Source organism: Madurella fahalii, assembly GCF_045866475.1.
Source record: "Madurella fahalii IFM 68171 DNA, scaffold_2, whole genome shotgun sequence".
Classification (NCBI taxonomy): domain Eukaryota; kingdom Fungi; phylum Ascomycota; class Sordariomycetes; order Sordariales; genus Madurella; species Madurella fahalii.
The window spans coordinates 387,716-406,970 of NW_027263972.1; the positions used below are offsets into that span (position 1 = coordinate 387,716).

The 19,255-nt window shown below is 55.9% G+C and overlaps 6 protein-coding genes across 6 annotated transcripts; 4 read left to right on the plus strand and 2 right to left on the minus strand.

The window, feature by feature from the left end:
• Window positions 1-3,140: 3,140 nt before the first annotated feature.
• On the minus strand, window positions 3,141-6,096 carry BDF1 (transcription initiation at TATA-containing promoter protein; the record flags this gene model as incomplete). Its single annotated transcript, XM_071058289.1, has 2 exons — window positions 3,141-5,919; window positions 5,993-6,096. 2 exons carry the CDS (start codon window positions 6,094-6,096, stop codon window positions 3,141-3,143), a joined length of 2,883 nt encoding a protein of 960 aa, XP_070914390.1.
• Window positions 6,097-8,421: 2,325 nt separating this feature from the next.
• UTP5 (Small subunit (SSU) processome component) lies at window positions 8,422-9,657 on the plus strand (the record flags this gene model as incomplete). Its single annotated transcript, XM_071058290.1, has 1 exon — window positions 8,422-9,657. The coding sequence occupies one exon, from the start codon at window positions 8,422-8,424 to the stop codon at window positions 9,655-9,657; it is 1,236 nt and encodes a 411-aa protein (XP_070914391.1).
• Window positions 9,658-12,300: 2,643 nt separating this feature from the next.
• On the plus strand, window positions 12,301-14,638 carry MFIFM68171_02869 (Zn(2)-C6 fungal-type domain-containing protein; the record flags this gene model as incomplete). The annotated part of the gene is made up of 5 exons (XM_071058291.1): window positions 12,301-12,435; window positions 12,498-13,202; window positions 13,277-13,590; window positions 13,645-13,995; window positions 14,059-14,638. The coding sequence occupies 5 exons, from the start codon at window positions 12,301-12,303 to the stop codon at window positions 14,636-14,638; spliced, it is 2,085 nt and encodes a 694-aa protein (XP_070914392.1).
• A 410-nt stretch (window positions 14,639-15,048) lies between these two features.
• On the plus strand, window positions 15,049-15,887 carry MFIFM68171_02870 (uncharacterized protein; the record flags this gene model as incomplete). The annotated part of the gene is made up of 2 exons (XM_071058292.1): window positions 15,049-15,441; window positions 15,561-15,887. The coding sequence occupies 2 exons, from the start codon at window positions 15,049-15,051 to the stop codon at window positions 15,885-15,887; spliced, it is 720 nt and encodes a 239-aa protein (XP_070914393.1).
• Window positions 15,888-16,592: 705 nt separating this feature from the next.
• On the plus strand, window positions 16,593-17,899 carry MFIFM68171_02871 (uncharacterized protein; the record flags this gene model as incomplete). Its single annotated transcript, XM_071058293.1, has 2 exons — window positions 16,593-16,943; window positions 17,009-17,899. The coding sequence occupies 2 exons, from the start codon at window positions 16,593-16,595 to the stop codon at window positions 17,897-17,899; spliced, it is 1,242 nt and encodes a 413-aa protein (XP_070914394.1).
• Window positions 17,900-18,106: 207 nt separating this feature from the next.
• MFIFM68171_02872 (uncharacterized protein) lies at window positions 18,107-18,480 on the minus strand (the record flags this gene model as incomplete). Its single annotated transcript, XM_071058294.1, has 2 exons — window positions 18,107-18,288; window positions 18,348-18,480. The coding sequence occupies 2 exons, from the start codon at window positions 18,478-18,480 to the stop codon at window positions 18,107-18,109; spliced, it is 315 nt and encodes a 104-aa protein (XP_070914395.1).
• Window positions 18,481-19,255: the final 775 nt, after the last annotated feature.

Below are 19,255 nucleotides of genomic sequence, written 5' to 3' on the forward strand. Positions count from 1 at the left end.
CGGAAAGGAGAGGTAATTGGGAGAATCCGGAGAGCCCAAACCCCGGATCGATCCCGTCTGTTCAGGAAACAAGATGGCTGCGAGACCAGCCAGCCAGTGTATCGAGCGTGTGAAGGCAGCAGTGTGCAAAGCCCTGCTTGTGCTGTCTGGAGAGCCCGACTGCCGTCGAGGGCAGGACCAGGGACGGACGCCATGTGTAGTACAGCTTGGCAACGCCGAGTATCACTGAAAAGGTTACGCTCTGAGTACCATGGTATACACAGTTTGAGGACACTCAAGTTGGTTTCGGAGGAGCAGGAAGGCCGGTTCCATTCGCGCGATAAGCAGGCGCACACTTTGCATGCAGCGTCCAGCGCGGGTTAAAGATTTATGTGTGGTTGTAGTCGACGATGGGTCACCGAGAAGAAGAACCACGGTATTGACCGTGAGCAGGAGCTTGCCGAGCATCTTCAGCATTCCTGAACCTTGCAATCTGAAACCATTCTAGCTGATTACTTCCCAACAGAGGGTCGAGAAGTCCCTAAAATAATGAAGTTAGAGACACAACCAAATGTCAGTTGAGCCCGGGGAGCGGTAAGATGTCCAACCACGTGTTCCGATGTGAAACAGCAGTGAGTCCACGTAACAAAGACAGCCTCCAATGTTGGCCAAAGCTTGGAGCTCCGATTGAATCGGCATCAACGGAAAGGAGTATGGTGGCCGGTCCTGCAAATCCATGCCCGTCTTGCCTCTCGATGTCCCGTCCGAGGCTGGCTGAGGTTTAATGATCCTTAATATCCGCTCTGAGGGAGGTTAAGTTTCGAACGCCGAGGCACTTGGCAAAATCATCCGAGCAATCGACGCGTAGGCGGACATAGATCAAACAGCAAATGAGAGCGTGGCAAACGCGACGATGTGGCGGCGACTCGCGAGCGTCACTCGATTAAAACAATCGGCCCATTTTAGCGACCCATCCCTTGATAAATGACCACTCCGAGCTAACGGGTCCGTGAAAGAAAGCCGGCAAACAAAGATGCCAGCTAATTGGTACGGTGGGCTTGTCAACATACCTTATTAACCAGACGTTGTGCTTCCAGGAGTTCAATGGATGGCGCCGCCCGTCAATATCAACGGGACGGACAGTGTGGAAAAGGATTCAGGCGGCCCAGGCGGCCCAGGCGGCCCAGGCGGTCCAGGGCGTCTGCCGCAAGGCATCGGGTCTTGTGTGCCGGTGGCCTGGGCGCTCAGCACTCCACTACCAGGACGTCAACCAACCCCTCACGGCGAAACTTTTGCCGCCCACCAAGCGTGACCAGACACATCCATCCAACACACAGCCAACACCCCAAAAGCATCAGCACCCGCCAGCTGCTTCTGTCTTCTTTACAAACCACCTCAGCAGATCGAGCGCTCCGTCTCTCATCCTTTCCCCAATAGTTTATGTTCTCCTCACTCCGCCCCCCTCGCTGGCTTCGCCTTGCGCTGTCCTTTCCACGTCTTCAGGGATGGCCAGCCTCGGCCCTGGTCCTGCTGCCGCTCCCTTACCGAACAAAAAACACAAATGGCTCTCCGTCCATCAGGGCTAAAGGGTACTCCACGTTCAATCAACAACCCGCCACTCGTATCCCTTGCATTATTGGGCACATGCTAACTTTCCTGCTACTACCAGCATACCTAGCCTGCCCGGTCTCTGACCATTCTCCTCCCCCTCCACGCCGCAGGTCGCGGGAGAGGTGCGTCCGCCAGCGGCTGATTGTCAGGGGACCCGGTACGGCGGATCCCCCACACGCCATCGTTTCGGGTTCATGTCCGAGAGGTGTTCCCCCCGACAACGGTCCATGACAGCCAAATCACGGACCCAAAATCGTCGCACCACAAGAATGAGGAACGGAAATGGGGGAGGCGAACGTCTTCCTGTGGGCGCAACCGGGCAGATGGCGAGCAGAGAAATATCTCGATGATGCCGCCGCAGATACCATGAGTACCAGCGGGCTTTTCACCGCCGCGGAGGACAGCTCAGTTGCTACCTCAAGAGCGGACGGTCTCAAAATTTTCCTCTTCTATATCCTTGCCCTTCCATTAATCCTCGACGTTGAACAGCCTCACTGACTCTGCATCACAGCTTCGACCAAAGGACAGCACATCACGGAAGCCCAGCCTAAGCTTAGATACGGCATGGCACGTCAACTGGACAGCGCACGAAACAGAGCACAGGCGTGCCAGTTAAATCAGATATGGGAAGCAGTGCTCCTATTTCCTCAGGTCTTTTTGTCTCGGTCTGCTTTCTCGCTCTCCACCATCAACCCCATCACATCGCCGCCTCGGTCTGGCCACCAAAAGACACCATGCCAAGCCTCGCCAGCTTGGTGTTGGCAGAACGGCCGGTTAGGCCGTCTTCACTGAAACGACCTTAAAAAGCGTCAGAGCGCGCAAAAAGGAAAAAAAGAAGAAAAGGACCGGAAACTCCTGATGAACAAACCACTGAGCTGGGGCGATGAAAACGTCGCAAACGCCAGCTCAGCAGTCGGTCATGATACCGACTCAAGCAACTCCGATACTCCCCAATTTCCTCCGTCTCTCTCGAACTCACTTTACTGCTCTGCTAAGATATGCACCGGCTCAGCCAAAGTCGGGGCCGCTCAGGGATGAGCAAGTAAAGCAAAGCAGCGAGAGTGAAAACCATGCCGATAATGCCAATTGCAGTGCAATGGTATGCATGATGAGGGTAGCCACTTTCATTTCGTTTTTCCCCATGATCCTTTTGTCCGGGAATCCCAATACTCTCGGCCGTCTCCCATGAAAATGACCACCACCCCGAAGGTTGTTGCCTGAAAATTGCGGCCGGTAAAGTAGCGGCCATGCCATTCTCAGCGCAATGACCAGAGAACTTAAATATGATATACACAGTATTCCTACAAGTCAAAGAAGCGGGGAGAGAGATTGGCCGACGCCAGCAAGTGTGGTTGCGATGGTCATTACGAGGCATGTGTCGGTTGGCGAAACTCAAAAAAGGTGCCGAGTGGTATCCTCATCTCGTCCAAAGAGACAAGAAAGCTAATGAGCGGACCAAGGCTCGGGTCTTTGGATCGACTCGAGGTAACCTAGAGCGTGCTGGTTTGGCCGTGGCGTGGTCCGGACGCCTTTCCCTCGTTCAAGCTGCCCTACTCTTCTTCGGAGCTCACCTCGTCCTCGCTCTCACGCTCGGGCTGAGTGACGGCATCATTGCCGTTGCCCTCGATCGACTCCATCGGCTCCTGGCTCCCAGAAGCTTGGCGACCGGCCTGGGCTCTCAGCTCGTTCAGCTGCTGAATCCGGCGTTCCTGCTCAAGCTTGCTCATGGGCTTGTTCTTCTTTGACTTCCCCGTCGATTTGGGCTTAGCAGCCGGCGGATCAGGCGGAGGGGGGGCAAGAGCCCTCTCCTTCTCAGCTCGAAGATTGGGGAACGCCTTGATGACAATGTCGTAGAGCTTGACAAGAACTTCCTCAGAGAGCAACTCGATATCTAACTCGAGCTCGCCCGAGTCGTTCTCGCCTGCCCCGGTGTCCTTTTTGATGAGCTCAATAGCCTTCTCAAGATACGGCGAGTTGAGCTCCCCAAGAGTCTCGACTATCATCTCTTTCTCCAGCTGGCCTATCTTCCTCTTGGGCGCTGGCCTCTTATTCCCGGCCTTCTTGGTAGCTCCACCCACTGCACCACCTGCGCCGGCGACAGACGCCTTCTTCCCAGAGATGGCGGCTCCGCCACCCGCCTTCTTAGACTTGGGCTTCGGCTTTCCTGCCTTCTTCGCTGGCAGACTCGCCAACTTGTTCCGCTCCTGAATGAGCTGCACCTGGAGCATAGCGACTACGGATTGTGTAATCTCCACATCTGCGAGTTCTGACGTGCCGGAAAGGACCATCTCGTTGATCTTCTTCTGCTCCTCCTCGAGCCGCTTTTGGATCGTGGCGATGCGATGCTGCAGCGCCTTGCGCTCTTCATCCTGCTCCGGCTCTGCCTCCGAATCCGCGTCGTCATCTTCCGAGTCTTCTTTGAGATGGCTCGCCGCGGTTTGCGCGGCGGGCGCATGCTTGGCCATCCACTCATCCTTCTTGGACATCTCAGCCCTGTAAAGATCTTGCAGCTTGAGCGCCTGCTCGTAGACGATGTGGTCCTCGCCATTAAAAGTCCTACAATTCTTGATAATGAGGTCAAAATCCTTCTCGAACTCCTTTGCCGTCGTGTACTCGCCCGAGCCCAGCTTGTTGGCCATCGTCTGAAGGTCCATCGGCCTCTTAATGATCTTATGATACGAGGGAATGTTCAAGGCGACAGGGTCAACGGGCTGCATGAAGGCGGCATTGATGTCGTAGTGCTTTGCCTTCCTAAGCTCGGTCAGGACATCATCGCAGAAGCGAAGCTCGAGCGGCAATTTCTTCTTCCGCTTCGTATCGTAGACCAAATCCTTGGGATGCGCGGGCTTAACCGGCCGCTTCGCGCGGCTGTCGGGCTTGCTCGAGTCCCGTCGGATGAGTGGAACGCCATTGTTGTTGGCCGGGATGGCAAATGCGGGCGATTCCACGGCCGGCTTCTGGGACGGACTTGTAGCGGCGCCCTTGGACGGACGACGAGGGGCCGCCGGGGGAGCGGGCGGTACGGCGGAGCGAGGTTCGACGTGCCGTGTCGTGTGTTGTTTGACCGACTCCTTCCTCTCGGGCTTGGTAGGTTCGACCGCGGTGTAACCCCCCATCCGGCTGAGAATGGCCTCTCGACAGATTCTTGCCGAATTCGTCACCTCGTGAAGCTCGCCGTTGAATGTGACCGAGTTCGTCACGAGTAGGTCGAGATCACGCTTGAAATCGCCGATAGTTGCGTACGTATCCATCTCGCCGCGAAGTCGCTTCTCCATCAAGGAAATATCGATCGGGTTGGAAACCCTTGCCGAATATTCAGCCCATAGGCCGGGCCAAAGGTGCTCGACGGGCAGCCGGAAGTTGTGGCCGGCTTTGGTCTTTTTGACGCCTGCAAGGACCTGGCGGATCTGCTTGTTCTGCCATTCTGTCAACGGGGTGTCATCGAGTGAGTCGTCGTTTAGTAGCTTGGGCTCTCCGTTCTCGCGATAAAGCGACGCCGATCCGCTGTCAGCCCGCCGATCAACATCCATCCGGTCTTGCGCCGTGTTGGTTTTGACCTCAACTTGATCTCCTATGTGCCCAACCTTGGTTCGCTTGGCGACTGGTTCGTCCTCACTGTCAATGTCTCGCTCACGCGAAACCTTGGCAGACGGTTGGGCGGTATCCGACATGCTTGTGTCGGCGGTTGCGGGGGCGGGCGGTGTGTCTGCAGGCGCGTCGGGAGCGTTCGCCAACGGGCCCGCCGCCGAGTTGATGGTATCCCCGACCGGAGAGACAGGAGGAACATCGCTCAGCGCAGTCTCCTGTGTGCCGTCCGACCCATCCGCAGCAAGCGGCGGCTCGGTATGCTCCTGCGCATCCGCCATTACCACGTCCTTCTTCTCGTCGGGCAAGGGGAATTCGGCCGCTGGTTGCTGAGGGGATGTGTCCATCGGAGACACAGCTGGGGTGTCGGCTGCGTCGACGGCCGGCTCAGGTTGGTCTTTGGATCGGGTTTTGGGCTCTGGTTGGGCTTGCGACTCGGGCGCAACCTGTTTCGATGGCTCCTCCTCAGGCGCCGGATTGACGGGTGCATCAGGCATGTTGGTGTCGGCCGGGTCAGCAGCAGCTTCTTCCATCTTGGTCTCGGTTCTGGGGGCGGCACTGTCTTGCTCGGAATCCGCTTTCAAATCTGTCGGTTGATGTTCGTTCTTTGCTTCGCCAGCCAGAGCTTTATTCGTGGAGAAAGCGTCTTGATTTTCCTTGCGCTCAAGGTCGGCGATGTGAGGTGTCTGGTCGTGGGGCTTCGGCGCGGTCTCCGGCTCGGATTCTGGGTGCGGAGAAGTGTGGCTGTAACAGAAGACCGAGTTAGTCTGCCATGCAACAGCGCGGGTGAAATGGGACGGGGTGTGCTGCGACCTACCCATTCACCTCTAAAGTGCCATTGAGGACGTCCTTTGCTGGTAGCAGCGTGGTCTGGAGGGGCTTCTCGTTGAGAAGCGCGCCTTCTGATTGTTGCGTGGTCATGACTGCCATTCGGTAGAAGCGCAAGTCAAGTGCGACGCGACATCAAATCGGCTGGGGCCGGATCGAGTTAGCGATGCGCATGTCACGCGAAAAGGACCAAAGGTGCAGAACACGGCGCAAGAAAGGCGGGATCGTAGGTTGCGAGTCGCAACAACTGTCTGCAAATGATGGCGAGGCGGATGCGAAAATGCGCTGCACTGTGGCTATAGAGTGCGGCGCGTGCTACGACGACGATGGCGATGATGGCGACGATGGCGACGATGGCGGCGATGGCGGCGATGGCGGCGATGGCGGCGATGGCGCGGTGGCGATAGCAGCACGGGTCCAGGAATTCCGGAAGGAGGCAAATGGGTGGTTGCGTGGCGGGGAAGGGACGTGCGCACGCGTGGAATCGCGAAAGGTGAAATCGGGAAGTAAAGAGGGAAAAAAAAAATAAAAGGCAACCACTCACAGCTTCGCGAAGAAAAAAGGGCCGGGGGGAAGGCTGAAAATTATAGACTTCTGCGCGCCAGCCTCGCGAGTTGAATGATTCTCGGCAAAGGAAAAACTCAGGCGGAAGGCCGTGCACGATCCTCGGTGGCTGGATTGTAGGGCGGGAGGAAAGACGGGGCCGAGAAACGGAGGCCGTGATCTGTTCAGTCAAAAGGGCAGAAGGAAAAAAAGAGGTGGCCGTTGCTGGGCGTGCCCGGTCCAGTCGAATGTCGGCCGTGGATTGGCTGTGGTTCGTGGTTGGTGGGGGAGGCGGCGGCTTTGTTTTGGTACCGCAACCTCTTTTGCGAAATTTCTGGGTTGAAAATGCATGTCAGTCCCGGTCGGCAGCTCGTGGCTATTTATCACAGCTGTGCAGCTCCAGCGCTCATCCATTGCTCCGCCTCTGAGTGGTTCACTGGGCTTATCGAGGCTGCTTTGAGGCGTCTGGTTGGCCACACAGAGGCAGGGTGGGCCGTGCGCAAGCGACACGGAGGGCACAAAGTGTTCTGCTGTAAGAAGTACCACGACTTTCTTGATTTTTTGGTTTATCCTTCTTCTACGACACTCGGAAAACGAGATGGCTATGGGCATCTTAGAAGCTACTGTAGGGCTACTGTAGGCTGCCCTGCTCACGTATACTTGACGAGTGGACAACGAAAGGCCTGATGTGCACAGCGGAAGAATGAAACGCGGTTGCTGAACAGAGCGCGGCGATCGCCGGATGCGACGCGCAACATACGGCGACCTGCTTTACCTGTCTAGCTTCAACAAAGAGAAAGGGAAACCTCGCCTGCCCTGACGCGCGCAGAGGAGACATACGCTTCCGGCATAGGCAACCAGCACGGCAATCAGCACTCTTGCAACAGCAGGGAGAGGGCACCAAGCGCTGCAACTGGTAGCTGGAGCAGATTGATGCGAAGCAACGGTGGGCAGCGTCCATGTTGCTTCCTGAAACAGCTGCTGCGCTGTGTCGCAAATGACGCTGAGTCCCTGGGGCCACGCGAGAATGACGCGAGTATGTTGCTGCAAGGGACGCCAGAGAGCTTGGGTGCATGATTAGGTAGCTGCCCGTCCGGCGTCCATCGGAACGTGTCGCGTCGTGGGGTAACCTTGTTGGGCGCGTGTCTGGGGTTGAGGTACCTATGAGAATGTACCTCGGACTGCGGCGGACAGGACGGGACGCATTTTTGTGAGCAAATTTGTCCGGGAACCTGGGATCGGGCTGGGTTCGATTTGTCGTCGGGTTCCTCTCCGCTCGAAGCGGCCACAGGGATGGCAAAGCTCGAGAAGCAGTGGCCAATCGCAGTTACTCAGACCCACTTGTCTGATCAGAATGCAGGTGTCCGGCGTCGAGGAAAGACGGAAGGCAGCACTCGGCACAGCATTCTCTTATCCAATCGCAGTTGTCAGTCCTGTCCAGGATTTCTCCACGTGCCCAAAAGTGCTGCCTCAGGTTTACAATGACTCATCCCTGGTTCTCCGGGGTGAAGGTCACATGGACGATCACGGGGATCTCGGGGCCAAAAACCGATGCACGAGCCACTTCCGATAAGGAGATAGGGGGGTTGCTTTGCCAAGATAAGCTCCCAAAAAAACCAAAAAAAAAAAAAAGTCGGGCCATGTCCGAAATTTTTGCTGCATCGCTCGATCGTGCGACAGTGACTGCACGTTCAAGTCGCATTTCCTAGAATCCAAGGTGTCGCCTGGGCCAAACCCTGCTTGGTGATATTACGGTCCTCAGTTCATTTGCAATTGGCAGTCAGCCAATAGCGAGGCTGCGGTTCCTGCTTTCCAATAGCACCGGCGCCGCGAGTAAACTTAGCTCACGCGACGACCTCCAAGCCGATCGTAACCATGTCAACGAAACGAAAGTCCGCAACAGCCATCGCGAAGCCCGTGGTGAGGCAAAGTGCGAAAAATTCGATAAAGACAAGAATCGACGAGAGCAGGACAGCAGTGTCTACCGGATTGTCATCGAGAGTAGCGTCGAAACCACCAGCGGAAACCGTTGACGCCGAAAGCGATTCCGCCAGCCAATATGGTCCATCCGACAACGAGGAGGGAGCAAGTGAAGACGAGGACAAGGCCGTGAGGCTCAAGGCCGCGACAAAGGATCCGGAGGTAAAACGCCACCAAGAGGAGGCAGACGAGGACGCGGTGATGCAAGAGAGAGGTGACAACTCAGACGCCGAGCCCGTATCGCCCACCTTCGGCGACCTTGTTCGCGGCAGCTCGACAATCGATGTTCCTGCTTCGCTTGCGGCGCAGGCAACAGCTCAGGCGTCTCGGCACGATGTGCGGCAGCGCCCTACAGCCCCGATTAGTGCTACTTCGCTCGGCACAGTTCTAAACCAAGCCCTCCGGACCGACGACGCTGACCTCCTCGAGTCTTGCCTGCAGACTACTGATGTCAAGATCATCGAGAACACCATTAACCGTATGGATTCATCGCTTGCCGGCATTCTGCTGTCCAAACTCTCGGCTCGCATGCACCGCCGGCCCGGTCGAGCCTTTGGGCTTATGAGGTGGATGCAATGGACTCTAGTTGCGCACGGAGGAGCGCTTGTCACACAGCCGGATCTTGTCGCTCGGTTAGGGGAGCTTAACCGCGTTCTGGAGGAGCGCTCAAGAGGCTTATCTAGTCTCCTAGCGCTCAAGGGGAAGTTGGATATGCTGGATTCGCAAATGAAGTTCCGGAAATCAATCAAGGTTGCTGGGTCTGGCCGGAATCGGGCTGGAGAGGAAGAGGAATCAAGCGAGGAAGAAGAAGACGCCGACGAGCCGGGCGTTGTGTACGTGGAAGGGCAAGAGGCGCTAGGTAAAGCGCTCACCAACGGGACCGCAAGGGGCGCTGTGGACGACGAAGATGACTTCCCGGCCGGGACGGGTGTCATTTCTGACTCGGAGGAGGAGTCGGACGAAGAGTTTGAAGAGGACGTGGAGGAGGAGCTTGCAGATGCAGAGTCCGTCGACGAAGATGAGGTCGACCATGACGATGTCGAGGACGAAGAGGAGGAGAGCGAAGGCGAAGACTCTCGGCGACCCGCGAAAGTCCGTAGAGTGTCCGAAAGGCTGTCAAAAAGGAAGTAGGACTTTGATAGATTGGGTTACGGTGTTCTCGGCACATATGAACAGCAAAATAGACGATGTTTTGCCGTGGAATGGTAATTTACATGGCTTGCTCATACCCAATCTGAAGCAATCAATTACAGGGGCGATGGCTTTCAGTCCTATGACTGGAACACGACGATTGGCATTCAAACTCTTGTAAATGCGGGGCTGGGTAAAATCAATCTTTACGTGGGTCAAGACGGGAACAAGCTAATAGAAATCGTAAGGGATTTCCTCAATTTTCCTCGGCGGACCTAATTACCGTGAACAAACGAAGCATTGTTGGCTCGGTTTATTGAGGAATGAGCCTGTGTAATCAGAAAGCAGCGCAACATCGTAGTTGTCGATATTGACAGGGTGCGCGCTATGCTTGTCACCCTCACAGGCCCCCCGGATAGTTAGTTAAACCCAGATGAAGGCACCTATCATTATGTGGACAAACAGTTATTGTTGTTAGGCATCATTTCTACCAGTATTCATACTCATACGTCAATCCCACACTTTGCTCCTTAGCCCGACACATGCTATCTTCCGTCAGTCGGGACAGCCGGTTTGTGCCAAGCGCCACATGGAAAGAAATCCACCGGCCTTCTTAAAACAAACAGTCCAGCCACTAGGGAGTAGGAGACATTCTTGAAGGAGCACTATGTATTAGCCTGAGTAGTTCCATCCAGGAGGGGATGATAATTACAGCAAAGAGTCAGGGTTACAAGAAGTGGAAGGGAAGATCTAACCAACCCTTAAGAAGCAGTCAAGAAAAGGGGTAATTGCGAGGGTCTACGACAGAAAAACTGAGACCCGAGGGTGACAACTTGAGCAATTATCGTAATCTATCTCAATATATTTTAATTTTGTTAAAAAACTGGAATGACAGTAGCGAGAAGATGAAAGTCTCTGCCGAGGCACCGAAGGGTAAAGATATTGTGTGTACCGCAGATTCTCTGGCCAAGTCGAGCGGCGCGAAAGAGGCAGAGTATACTATTGACCATTACGCCCACGGGTGACCCTGCAAAAATAGTGGCTATGAACCCTAAATATCTTCTAATGTTCCGACTGATAAAAGGATCTAAAGCCTGTTTGCACTGGTGTGGCTCGGCGCTTGCCTGACAGAGCCAAACGACGTGCTGCAACGTCCCTGCTTTCCAACCCGACTTGCAAACCAAGGTTCCCTACTTCTGCAGCGCGGTAACTATTATACGCGAATTAAACCTGAATTGCGGTTACGCAGTAGTTGAATCTCCGTTTCTTCACGATCATAATCTTGGGCAGTGGCCGGACATACCCGAAGGACCTGCAGCTGCTTTTCCAAGACCAATCGCGTGAACACGATAATGAGTCATCCAGTTCCCTGCCTTCTGCTACAGGTTCTTCACACTGATGCATTGTCATATGGCTGAGAGACTTGTGCCCAGAGCCGGTCGGCAGTTACTCGACTTACTCCCACTTCAGACAATCGCTTGCCAGTCAATGTTCCCTGTGATATATGCGTAGCTACGAGCCGCCAGACAGGCTTCCAATCTCGAATGCCATACGGTGATTCGGAAGAGATAATTACATTATGTTGCTCGCAGACCGAATCTCTTTAGCACAACCGCCCGAGACAGCAGAGCGGCCACCGAGGGCGGTGATCAAAACCAACCTATCGGTTGCGCATGGGGAACTGTGGAAATGTAAATTAGTGTACTGGCTGATATCTAAATTCCTGGGCGGGGCATCTGAGTGTGACAGTCTTGATCAGTCCGGTGAGTTAGCGCAAACCGCAAGTTTGTCGTATGCTAATGATCACGATCAGAAAATGAAAACTTACAAATGGATCAAACCTGCATCGCAAACTACCAATCGCATTCGCCAAACCGAGGCATGCATCGTCAAGCGCATCAACAATACCATGGTCGTGTCCAGACCGCTTTCGTCGTATCCGTATTCGATATCCGGGTGATCGTCGGGACGAAAAAGGACGATTTCAACATGCACTATGTAGAAGATTCGCGGTTCCCATGACAGCATCTGTATTTCTCCTTTTCGGGATCCGGCGGCCAGTAAAAATTCTGAGGAGGATGCTGAATCCAGCCAGGGACATGTACCGCCCTGCCGTGTCCCCCTAGACGAGGACTTGTTGCATGGAAATGACGTGTTTGCGGGCAGTGGTTGTTTCTTTTTCGCTTGGTCAAAGTTCGGGCAAGGCTCGGAGTTGTGGTGCTAGCTCCTGGACCACGGTACTGTAACAGACCACATCCCCACGAAAGACCAGGAATGAAATACCATTAGCCAATCGATATCAGCAAATTCATTACCACGCCTGAAAAAGGCTCATTGAGGCCGCTCTCGAGCGCGGCTGATAACGAATTCCTGCCTCGCAGAGGGAAAACGAGACACACACCGCCCCGTATGAATGTTTCCGTTCCCGTTCAAGCGTCCAAGGGGGGTTTGTTCGTCGTTGGCATCGACCGTGATTCGCTGTTTCCCTCGGGATTCAAATCCGTCCACTAGTGGCTGCCGATGGCTCTGTCGATCCCCCCTTTCCGCGGGCCTCCCTAGACGGGGTTCTTAACCAAGCTCGATCCCTGGTGAGCGCCCCGAAACCACGCAAGTGAGAGTCCCCTAAATTAGGCTATCACAGAAATGCCCCGGCCCATTCTCCCGCGGCCCATTCTCCCCCGGTCCGGGGGCGTTGACCTCGGGACGGGCCTTCTATCGGCCCCGCGGAAAGCCCACACCAAGGTTGCCTGCGAGGTGTGCAGGCGGCGAAAGATCAAGGTAGGGTCTGTGGCCGTCCGGAAACAGAATGACTCTTGCTGACATGGCATGTCTGCCTCCAGTGCGATGGGAGTTGGCCTGTTTGCTCTGCGTGCGTCGCCAACGGCGGAAAATGTGTCTTCATCAGCGCCGACCCGGCCGAGTCGCGGTCGGCAGCTTTAAAGCGAAAGTTTGACGAGATCCGGGATCGGGTGTCCGCACAGGAGGAGCTCTACGCTCTACTCAGGACCCGCGACCAAACAGAGGTCAACGAGATCCTCCGCCGGCTTCGCGCCGGGAGCGACGTGGAATCCATCCTACGTTATGTGAGAGACGGTGATCTCCTCCTGCAGCTGCGTCTTGCCCCGGAGACTAGATTCCGCTACTGCTTCCCTGACTTTGCCAACTGGCCCACAGTGTTCAACGACCCCGAGGATCCGTACCTCGCTGCGCAGCTCCTCGACATTGATCCCGCGATGCACACCCGGTCACAGATCGCTTCTCTCCCCTCGCCGCCACTTGACACATCCATCCCGCCACATGTGTACCGCATGCCATATCACGCCGCCCAGATTGCTGATCCTCGATTGGCTTCGGTCAGGGCAGCCAGGTGGACTTCGGTAACCACTGATGACGCCTTGGTGTCGAGACTTCTGTCTCTCTACCTTCAGTTTGACTATCCCACGTCGCCGTGTTTCCAGAAAGACCTGTTCCTGGACGATCTAGCCAGGGGGAGCACCGGCTTCTGCTCATCTCTGCTCGTCAACGCCATCCTGGCAACTGGTGCCGTAAGTCGCCATGGTCCTCTACCAGAACACTATCCCATCACCGCATGACAAACTGAACGCTGAAAACCATGTAGCACGGTCTTACTAGCGATCCGCAGCGCGTCGAGTTTTGGACGCCACGCTCTCTCTCATACTCGTTCATGGCCGAAGCAAAGAGGGCCTGGAAGCTTGAGATGACGGGAAAGCCCAAGCTGACAACCATTTGGGCCGCTCTGGTTATAAGCTTGCGGTATGGTGCAGACGGCGCTGACAAGCTTGCCATTCCATTCGTCCAGAAAGCTTCGGAGATGGCGCGCGAATTAGGGCTCTTTACCCAACAGGAGAAGGGAGACACCAAAATCAGCATCGCGCGTGCCTTTACTGCCTGGAGCTTGTTCAGTTGGCAATCGTTCGTGTCCCCTGGGGGCCACCGGCGGAGCGCATCGCTAACCTGCGGCAACAGCATGATCTGCTATTCCTACTTCAGGCGTCCATTTGTTCTGGCGCCACCTGTAACTCCCTTGCCGGACTATGAAAAGGCGCACAAAGTCACGGGCGAAATATACATCAGGTATCCTCTGCAGAGAGACCTCACCCCTGTGCATCTAGGTCGTTGCTTGAAAGCCATAACCGAGCTCAATGTAATTGCCAACGAGATCAACCAGGTCCGCCCGTCCCCCGAAGATCCCGACACACCTCCGCCGTCGTTGGAGCAAGTGCTCGGGTTCTGCGAGAGACTAAACGCGTGGTACACGAATCTCCCTAAAGAGCTCCATCCCAGCTGCGTGGCTATGCCTCACCAACTGCGAATTCAGTGAGTGATTGGCACCGCGCCAAACATGGCTTCACTTTTACCAGTCGCTAACTTGCCGTGCAGCATGGAATACTACCACGTCCTAATCAAGCTCCTGGAGCCCTGGGGAAACCCCACGCCTGAGACGCCCGGACAGGACCTGAAAGTCAACGGCCGCACTTTTCAGGAGATGGGCACCATAGCCCGCGCCCGGCTCGAGACAGTCATCCGTCTCTACTACCTTCGCCACGGCTTCGAGTTTCCCGACGTGATACTGAACATTTACCTCATGCTGCTAGGATCCATCTCCATCCGGATGATCCAAGCGCTAATGGGCTCGCCAGCCGCCGCGGGACGCGATGCAGCCACGTTCCTGCTCTGCTTGAAGGGCCTGCATGACCAAGGACGCAGCAACTACCTCGGCGCCCTGATGTTTAATATGATCAGCGGCCTGGTCGACCCGGAAAACACGGACCTGATGAGCGACATCTCACGGATAAAGGGCGAGTTCAGGGGCGTTGAAGTCAAGCCCGAGTATGTGCACATGGAATGGCCGGTTTATCAGTGGGTCCATCCGCAAAATGTGAGAATGGGGAAGTTGTTGGACGCGCTGGACGACTTGTCGTTGCAGGAGGATGAGAGCGAGGCGGAGCCGGGGAGATGATGCTTGCGTTCAATTGTAATGGTGTTTGATGACGGGAGAAGGCGACTCTGCGAGGAAAGGAACAGTTGAGTTGTGTCCAGGTTCCCTTTTTTTTTTTTTTTTTTTTTTTTTTTTTTCCCGTCCGACTGATTAAGTATGATTAGCAATTATCCTGTGTTGCAGTGATAGTTTAGGCTATTGATTGCGGACGAGTAGATTCCAGCTCACGCGAGTAAGCTCGGTGAGAATACTGCTCCATTGAAGCTATCGATTGCAACCTAGGTGCATGTTAGCTGGTGATTAGAAGTTCGCCATCTTCTCCTGTTTTCTCCGCTCCGCTCTCTGAGGAACTACACTGCGAGGATCGGTGATCTGGCCGTCGCCCCTCCATCGCGCACCGAGTCAACGCCAACTAGGCACGACCATCCGTGATGCTGCTCGAAAGACTATCCCTTTCCATGGCCGCCTTGGCCCTTGGCGGGTTTCCAAATTTGGTCCAAGCACACCCGCTCACCTCTTTGGCCCTCATCACCCGCCAACCGACGCCCAGCGCCCTCGACTATCTCGACCTCGACGCAAGCGGTATCACCGCCAAACCGGGCACCGCAAAATGCGCCGCTGTCATGTCATGGGACCACGTGGCGTTTCCCAACGCGCGCATTCCCAAATCTGGGGGATACATTGAGTGCCGGCAGCGACTGGTCTTTGAGAATTTGCCCGCCGGCACGGACTTTTCGTTTATCGCGGCGAAGGTCTCGGGGGTGCTCAACTTGGACGGGGGAAGCTATGTCGATAAGGTCGAGGTTGCGATTGATTACCTGCCGGTCAGTTCTTTCGAGGTCTCCCGACACTTCTTGTCTCTCTCTCCTCCTTTCCCATTCCTCTCCATTCGTAGATTTCAATTGCGACCTACCACACCACCAACTGACCCCCTTTTCTAAAGCCACCTTCTTCCCCACCCAAACCCACCACGACCGATTCGGCGAGCAATACCACCCTCCCCTACGGCAGAAGCGGCCAGCCTTACCGCGGCGTCTTCAACCTGACCATGAATGTATGGCCTGTCGACACAGGGCCGCAGACTGCACGGAGCAGGTCCAGCTGCGTGGCGCGGCCCGAGCTGGCGCTCCACTTGTTCGTGTCTGTCGTGAACGAGAACCGAGACAAGGCTGCTCCGGACGATGCGGTCGCGTCTGTTGAGCAGTTGCAGGTCGGGTTTTACCCCTCATGGGGTCGATGTGAGGCCCCTGCGGGCATGGGGCGAGGTTGAGTTATTATGGTGTGAGATGGGTAGAGGTAAGGGAGGGGTGGTGGCGCGCGCGATCTCTTTCTTCGAGCGACGATTGCACTTCTCGGGTGGCCCTAGCTATACCAAATGAGAGATGTATGCAATCTGATTTGTGTCGCGGTAATGCTATGCGGTAGCAGCCCATTTGTCGATCTCCATAACGGCCCACACGAAGCCACGTCGACGTCGCACAAGCTTGCCAATCAGGTGACTCACTGGCTCTCCTGAAACAGTGGCTAGCCCATCCATCAATTCAGCTCGGCGAGTCTTGGTCGGCCGAGAGCTGAGATTGACGCGCCGAGATGGCGCCACCAATATGTGCCTTTCGCATGGGACGCAGTGCCACGAAGCCACATCTACGGCGCCCTTCCGCCAAGACATGAGATAGATAAGGAGGCTGGACGCCACGTCCACCTACGACAGGCTAGGCTTTTTCTTTTTTTTTTTCCCCAAAGACTCCGGCGGGGAGGCGGTAATGCGGACTTTAGAACTTGCTTCGCCTGGCGTGTTCCCACACCTTTTCCGCCCGAGGTCTCTCATGCTCGTGATTCCATCAGAGAGTTCGCTCGTGTAAGGTAAATTAGGTTTGCGGGGAGTCTCACGAAACGGCGGAATCACGACTTTCCACGAGGACAAGTGCCGAACTGGCTTTCAAAGTTGAATTTCTGGTTTAGCTCCGCGCCCAACATGGCCATCAAATCGGCGTTATGGGCAATACTACTGGCCCACCTCCCGAGGGCTGCCCTCGCAGGCGTCATTTTCACAAACGAAGACTACTACATCGAAGCCGGCATCCCGTTCACAATAACATGGACAAACAACCGAGGCGCAGTGACCGTCACGCTGATGAACGGGCCCGACATGGACTTGCAGCCTGTACTAGTCATCGTCTCGGACTACGAGGGCCAGGAGTACACTTGGACGCCGCCGACAACGTTGGCTACGGACTCGTACGAGCTGCAGATTACGGATTCGGGGAGCGCCGACTATTCGCCGCGGTTCAGGTTCACGGGCGTGCCTGGGGGTAGCGACTCGGGGGTGAGTCTCTTGAACCGTGAGGATCCCAGGTTGGCGTGTTGCTGATGATCCATCCGCTCGCGCAGTCCACTGGTACCCTCACAACGTCCAGCACGCCTTCTTCCATCTCCCCCTCCCAACCCCCCAACGCCGTCCCCACAACCGAAACGACGACCAACCCCACCCTCTCAAACCCAGCCATCACAAACAACAACAACAGCAGCAACAGCAACGACGGCCAAGACACCCCCGCAACCGACACCGCCCACGCCCTCTCCACCCCGGCCAAAGTAGCCATCGCCACCGTCTCCTCCCTCCTCTTCCTGGCCCTGCTCGCCCTGCTCCTGATATGGCTAGTCGCCCGCAAGCGCAGGAAGGAACGCGACATCCTCCTCCTCCAACAACAGCAACAACAACAACTACAACCACACCAGCAGCAATACAAACCGTTCGCGGCGGACGATAGCCTGGTGCTCACCAAGGAAATGGCGGCGGGGTACATGGATGGGACGGGCCCGGTCGCGCGGGTCATCGAGTTGCCTGTGGGCAACGAGAGTATTGAGATTGAAGGGGTTGGGAAGGACCCTAGCGAAGGGGGCGGGGCAGGAGGGGGAGGGGGATGGGGGATGGCTGGGTATTACTTCGGCGGGGGCATTGCGGCTGGTGGTGGCTTGCGCTGGGAGGGCGGTGAGGGGAAGGCTGCGGTCGATGGGGCGGGGTCTGATGGGTTTGTTGGCGGGGGTGCTTCCGCTGCTGCTGCTGCTGCTGCTGCTGCTGCTGCGGGTGTTGGTGCAGGTGGTGGTGGTGGTGGTAATACTGAAAATGGGTATGGGGGGGATGTGGGTTCGCGTGGGGATTGGCGTCCGGAAGGAGACCTGGTGGCGGGGAGGGGGTTGGAGAGGGATTGGGAGGGTGGGAAGAAGAACGGAGAATGGGCGGCGGTAGAGCTGCCTGGCACTTTCGGATCTGGAAGGTAAGGTGATGCGGCGTCTGCTGGACTCAGGGGTAATAAAGGGGGAGGAGATGACCAGTTGTATATTTTAGAGCACAATGGATTGGGAACGAGCGAATGGCTGGCCAGCGGTTACAATATAGAAGAAGCAAACGACAATCTAACGACTAAAAGATAATCCGACCGCAAGGGCCTCTGCCCTCTTCTCTCTGCATCCATCACCGTCGTTCGTCTAAGCCATGCAGTCGGCGTTGGGGCCCTCGTCCGGAGGGTTGCAGCCTCTGGCACACGCGCGGTTCCACACAATGCCACCGCCCACAAGGCAGTTGTAGACCGAGTCGTAGATGACCCTCCTGTCGCTGGCATCCTGGCCCGCGGCGCGAGCAGCGGCTGCCAGGACATCGGGATTGTAGGCTGTGTAGCACAGTGTGTTAGCACGGCTTGAGAGAATGGATGAGACTTGGAAAACGCACCAAACTCTTGGTTAACCAGAGTCCATCCACAGACATCGTACGGGGCGTTGCACGGCTTCGCGAACTGGGCCTGGGCACCCGTGATAGTGGCGGCGATGGCTATGATGGTCGAGGCGGCGGCGGTGAACCTCATTTTGGAGAGGTCGATGAAGTGGTTTCAAACGAGCTTGGAGTGCGGGATTGCTTGTGTGTTGCTTGAGATGAGGCGATGATGGACTGGAATTGACAGAGACAGGGCGGCGATGTGCCCCTTATTTATAGACAATCTTCAACAATATTCGAGAGTATCGACCATGATGTTGTTGCTATTAGCCTGCCGTCCTGACAGACTCGCTCTTTGCCTCCCTATACGGAAGGTCGTTCACCATCCTACCGGCTCGTCGGCAGCCCCTTCCATGAACGTTGGCCCTTTGCCTCCTCCACATCTGATTACGTCTCTATGCGATGACCAGACATGAAGACGGCCCTCGATGACCTAGAGGATGAGAAGTGAGACGGGCCGCAGAGCCGCTGCCAACCGGGGCTGTAGCGGGTCATCCGCGCCTACGAGCTGGCCTGAGATGACAACCAGGCGCGCTGCTGTGGCAAAGTGGTTGTTGGCAGCGCTTGACCGGCGAATGAGCTATATAGGTGTTTGATTCACCGCTATCAGCAAACCTTGCATGACAGGGAGGAGAAGGCTGGGAATCCCTGGCGTTTAGGCGAATTTATCAGGCGGTCACGCATCCTCACGAAGAAGCCATTACAAACGGGAATGAATGGGCTGAGATCCGGCAGAGCTCACTACGATAGCATAATATGCATGGACGATGCTCAAGCGCTTGGAGCGTCTGTGAAGACTAGTTCAAGGCTCTCGCAGCTGGCTTCGATTACGGTCAAGAAACAACGACGGTGCAGCATTAGCCAGT